At 42.1% G+C, this 6,000-nt stretch overlaps 1 protein-coding gene across 1 annotated transcript in view; it reads right to left on the reverse strand.

The window, feature by feature from the left end:
- Window positions 1-2,216, reverse strand: part of itih2 (inter-alpha-trypsin inhibitor heavy chain 2) — a 57,486-nt gene extending 55,270 nt beyond the window's left edge. The window contains exon 1 of the mRNA XM_038811884.1: window positions 2,182-2,216. Coding sequence (XP_038667812.1) covers window positions 2,182-2,187 — 6 coding nt within the window. The 5' untranslated portion in view covers window positions 2,188-2,216. The remainder of the gene's footprint in view (window positions 1-2,181) is intronic.
- Window positions 2,217-6,000: the final 3,784 nt, after the last annotated feature.

Here is a 6,000-nt window from a genome sequence, read left to right on the forward strand (position 1 = left end):
GAGAAGGGAGTTTTAATAATGGGAAATGAGGAAATGGCTGAGGAACTGAACAGGTTTTTTGGGTCGGTCTTCACAGTGGAAGACACAAATAACATGCCAGCGACTGATAGAAATGAGGCTATGACAGGTGAGGACCTTGAGAGGATTGTTATCACTAAGGAGGGAGTGATGGGCAAGCTAATGGGGCTAAAGGTAGACAAGTCTCCTGGTCCTGATGGAATGCATCCCAGAGTGCTAAAAGAGATGGCTAGGGAAATTGCAGATGCACTAGTGATAATTTACCAAAATTCACTAGACTCTGGGGTGGTCCCGGTGGATTGGAAATTAGCAAATGTGACGCCACTGTTTAAAAAAGGAGGTAGGCAGAAAGCGGGAAATTATAGGCCAGTGAGTTTAACTTCGGTAATAGGGAAGATGCTGGAATCTACCATCAAGGAAGAAATTGCGAGGCATCTGGATAGAAATTGTCCCATTGGGCAGACGCAGCATGGGTTCGTTAAAGGCAGGTCATGCCTAACTAATTTAGTGGAATTTTTTGAGGACATTACCAGTGCGGTAGATAACGGGGAGCCAATGGATGTGGTATATCTGGATTTCCAGAAAGCCTTTGACAAGGTGCCACACAAAAGGTTGCTGCATAAGATAAAGATGCATGGCATTAAGGGTAAAGTAGTAGCATGGATAGAGGATTGGTTAATTAATAGAAAGCAAAGAGTTGGGATAAATGGGTGTTTCTCTGGTTGGCAATCAGTAGCTAGTGGTGTCCCTCAGGGATCCGTGTTGGGCCCACAATTGTTCACAATTTACATTGATGATTTGGAGTTGGGGACCAAGGGCAATGTGTCCAAGTTTGCAGATGACACTAAGATGAGTGGTAAAGCGAAAAGTGCAGAGGATACTGGAAGTCTGCAGAGGGATTTGGATAGGTTAAGTGAATGGGCTCGGGTCTGGCAGATGGAATACAATGTTGACAAATGTGAGGTTATCCATTTTGGTAGGAATAACAGCAAACGGGATTATTATTTAAACGATAAAATATTAAAGCATGCCGCTGTTCAGAGAGACTTGGGTGTGCTAGTGCATGAGTCACAGAAGGTTGGTTTACAAGTGCAACAGGTGATTAAGAAGGCAAATGGAATTTTGTCCTTCATTGCTAGAGGGATGTAGTTTAAGACTAGGGAGGTTATGTTGCAATTGTATAAGGTGTTAGTGCGGCCACACCTGGAGTATTGTGTTCAGTTTTGGTCTCCTTACTTGCGAAAGGACGTACTGGCGCTGGAGGGTGTGCAGAGGAGATTCACTAGGTTAATCCCAGAGCTGAAGGGGTTGGATTATGAGGAGAGGTTGAGTAGACTGGGACTGTACTTGTTGGAATTTAGAAGGATGAGGGGGGATCTTATAGAAACATTTAAAATTATGAAGGGAATAGATAGGATAGATGCGGGCAGGTTGTTTCCACTGGCGGGTGACAGCAGAACTAGGGGGCATAGCCTCAAAATAAGGGGAAGTAGATTTAGGACTGAGTTTAGGAGGAACTTCTTCACCCAAAGGGTTGTGAATCTATGGAATTCCTTGCCCAGTGAAGCAGTTGAGGCTCCTTCATTACATGTTTTTAAGGTAAAGATAGATAGTTTTTTGAAGAATAAAGGAATTAAGGGTTATGGTGTTCGGGCCGGAAAGTGGAGCTGAGTCCACAAAAGATCAGCCATGATCTCATTGAATGGCGGAGCAGGCTCGAGGGGCCAGATGGCCTACTCCTGCTCCTAGTTCTTATGTTCTTATGTTCTTATGCTGGATTTCCACCAGATCTATTCAGCCAACCATCTATTTATTTCTTCATCCATTCATCAAAACTATCTTCCACCCTCTGAACGGGGCCTTTGGTGTTAACAGTGGAAATAGTCGATTACATGTATGCAACTGGAGAGAATATTAACTTGAGGAGATTTTTCACTTTATTCAGTGGTTACTCAACCTTTCAATAAAGAACAAATGATAGACGAATGACAGGAAAGTCTGTGAAACGTTTACATATAAATTATTTACAAAAGTAAAGTACCAGTAAAAGGAAAGATGTCAATAACCGACTAGTCATGTAAACATCGTGATAAGTAGACAGATAATGGTTAAACTGGTCAGTGATTTCAAACGCTACAGAATAACAACAAAGAGTATTCCCACCTCCATCTCGCCCTGCTCCTTGCTGCTGTCATCACTTCTCTGTAAAAATACAAAAATAAAATGTAAAAACAATATTTGCTTCATAGTCATTGATTCATACAGGTCGACAGCCTATAAAAGGCCTTTCAGCCCATTGCACCCGTCAAAAACAACCATCTAATCCCATTTTCCAGCACTTGGCCCATAGCCTTGTCTGCCTCGGCATCTCAAATGCACATCTAAATACTTTTAAAATGTTATCAGGGTCTCTACCTCCACCACCCTTTCAAGCAGTGAGTTCCAGACTCCCACCACCCTCTGGATGAAAAGGTTTTTCCTCACATCCCCTCTAAACCTCCTGCCCCTCACCTTAAATCTCTTCCCCCTGGTCATTGATCCCTCCACCAAAGGGAAAAGTTTCTTCCTGTCTACTTTATCTGTGCTCCTCATAATTTCATACATCTTAATCTGTCCCCCCTCAGCCTCCTCTGCTCCAAGGAAAACAATCCAAGTGTATCCAATCTCTCTTCATGGCTAAACATCTCCAGTTCAGGCAACATCCTGGTAAATCTCTGCACCCTTTCCAGTGGCTATCTCATCCCTCCTATAAAGTGGATTCCAGAACTGAACACAATATTACTGTAGCTGTGGCCTAACCAGCATAACATCCCTGCTCTTAAATTCTATGCCTTGGCCAATAAAGGCAAGTATACCAGATGCCTTCTTCACCACTGTATCTACCTGCCCTTCTACCTTATATCACCGGTATACATGCACAGCAAGGTTCCTCTGATCCTCGGTGCTTCCCAGGGTCCTGCCATTTATCATGTATTCCCTTGCCGTGTTTGCCCTGCCCAAATGCATCATCTCACACTTATCCGGATTGAATTCCATTTGCCACTGATCAGCCCATCTGACCAGCCCGTCTACATCTTCCTGTAATTTAAGGCTATCCTCCTCACTATTTACCACCCCAACAATTTCCGCATCATCTGTGAACTTACTGATCAGCCCCCCTGCATTCATGTCTAAATCATCCATATAAACCACAAACAGCAAGGGCCCCGACACGGATCCCTGCGGGACCCCACTGGGGATTAGAAGCCAGGCTTCCTGCCATTGTAAAATGTTGTTTTTGAATTTAGACAAACGCACGGTTGCACAGTGGTTAGCACTGTTGCTTCACAGCGCCAGGGTCCCAGGGTCAATTCCCAGCTTGGGTCACTGTCTGTACGGAGTCTGCGCGTTCTCCCTGTGTCCACGTGGGTTTCCTCCAGGTGCTCCGGATTCCTCCCACAAGTCCCGAAAGTTGTGCTTGTTAGGTAGATTGGACATTCTGAATTCTCCCTCCGTGTATCCGAACAGGCGCCAGAATGTGGCGACTAGGGGCTTTTCACAATAACTTCATTACAGTGTTAATGTAAGCCTACTTGTGACAGTAAGAAAGATTATTATTATTATAGGCCTGTTCTTGTGCTGTACATTTCTTTATTCTATTAATTGATCAAAAATGTGCCTTATTAATTTGTAAACAATGGCAATGCTCAAAGTCAGGGAATCTTACAATGTTTCAGTAATATTGCTGATTCAAATGATGATGCTGAAACTTCAGGCTAATGATTCAAAGACCAAAGGTGATGTTTGTCTTCAGGCCTAGCCAGATGATGGGCCTTTCGCATCTTGGCCAGGCTGAATTGCCAGGGTGCAACTTTTATGACACAGTTAAGTGCACCACTCAATTCATTTACTAGCAAACAAGTGTATCAATATATAGTCATGTAGCTACTGGCTTGGTATACATCAATTCTCAGCAAGTCTGTCATGAAGAAAAGACAACAATCTCTGATTCCGCAATGGCATTAAGCCAAATCTTTCTGGAAAAATGCCAATGAGTTCACAATGCACAATGTTAATAATGAGCAAATTAGCCATCATGTTCAGGGGGAAAACATACGTTGTGAATTGGTGAATCATCAGAACTTGTTGGCTAATTTATGCACTTCCTCCATTTGCTATGCACAAATTACATCTCACCTTTTGCTTCCCTGTTATATTCAAGGACTTGCTAGATTTTCACATTGATTATCCATTGAACTCATTGTTGAATAGTATGTCTTGTAGGTAACGGTGTAAGTACCTGTTAACAATTTGACAATTACCAATGCAATGCCAATCAATCAATCACAGGCAGATTACTGCCTGTGATGAATGTGTTTTGTATCTAAGGGGGGCGGGGAGTGTTTTCTTACACTCAAGAGTGATTGTCCCAATTTAAATTCCTTCAGCAGGCTTTTTGAGAACTATATTTTAAATAATGAAAGTTTATTTTATCACACATTTTCCCCAGAAGTTTATAAGGTGACTTTTCACTCACTAAACTCACATACACTATCACGAACACAAACAGATACAGATGAAGATAAAACAACATAATTATAATTAATTATTTTCTTAGTCTCTTTTGTGGCAGGCCTGTAGTTTGTTAAATGAGTTGATGCTTCAATGAAGTGAAGGTCTTTCAAAGAAGAGAATTTTCAGCAAGCTGCAAGGCTTACTAGTTGAACCTATAAGAGGTTGGTTCTCAGGTGAACTTCAAGTTGTGACATGTTGATGGGAGTCCTTCTACCACTTTCAAATACATTCTGTTTATTACTCTGGTTGCTTAGAAGACTCACAATTGCTTTGGTGACTTTCTGATTGAACTCTCTCTGCAAGGTCTCTTCTTGCTGAATTTTTAAAGTAGGTTCCTCACCATGGGTTGGTTTAGCTCAGTGGGCTAGACAGCTGGGTTGTAATGCAGAACGAAGCCAGCAGCACGGGTTCAATTCCCGCACCAGCTGAGAATTCTGAATTCTCCCTCTGTGTACTTGAACAGGCGCCAGAATGTGGTGACTAAGGCTTTTCACAGTAACTTCATTGCAGTGTTAATATAAGCCTACTTGTGACAATAAAAGATTATTATTATGTGGGTTATACAAGTTCAAAGTACTTTTCCTCAAAAAACAGGTGGGCTGCATTTATTATACGCCTTGTGTTGTCATTTGACACTTTGAAATTCACCCAGTCTAGGCTTGGGTGAGAGATGTTCAGAACAAAGTGGAAGTTCAATGGGATTCCAGTCACATTTGTCTAACACACATAGAGTTTTTATGTTTCTTTTGTTCATAGTGAAAGAGAAAGTTGAGCTAGCTGGAATGCCTGAGTTATTTTTGTTGTTGGTCCATCCTTAAACAAAAGGTTGTGTGAATTTTCTGAATGACTGTGAAAACCTGTACTCAGGAAACTCAGGGGCAGCACAGTGGCACAGTGGTTAGCCCTCCTACTGCCTTGGGAAAGCGGGCAGCATAATCAAAGACCCCTCCCACCCGGCTTACTCTCTCTTCCACTCGCTGCTGGGCTGTCTTTCAATGTGTACTTTTGATTTATTCTATTGTAATTCCATCAAGCTCTTTGAATTGAATACGTTTACTTTGTTCTCCATGTCTGTCATTCAGCTGGTTAAACATTGTACCATGTAACCTGATCTAACTGGCTCGCAATCCATTTGTCCTAGTTTATGTGACTCTTATTGCCTCACACGCTTCTTCCATCGGGCAGGAGATACAAAAGTCTGAGAACACGCACAACCAGATTAAAAAACATCTTCTTCCCCGCTGTTACCAGACTCCTAAACAACCCTCTTATGGACTGACCTGATTAATACTACACTCCTGTATGCGTCACCCAATGCTGGTATCTAGGTATTTACATTGTGCACCTTGTGTTGCCCTATTATGTATTTTCTTTTCTTTTCTTGTATTAAATGATCTGTTTGAGCTGCATGCAGAAAAATACATTTCA

The sequence above is a fragment of the Scyliorhinus canicula genome, chromosome 11 (genome assembly GCF_902713615.1).
Source record: "Scyliorhinus canicula chromosome 11, sScyCan1.1, whole genome shotgun sequence".
NCBI lineage: Eukaryota > Metazoa > Chordata > Chondrichthyes > Carcharhiniformes > Scyliorhinidae > Scyliorhinus > Scyliorhinus canicula.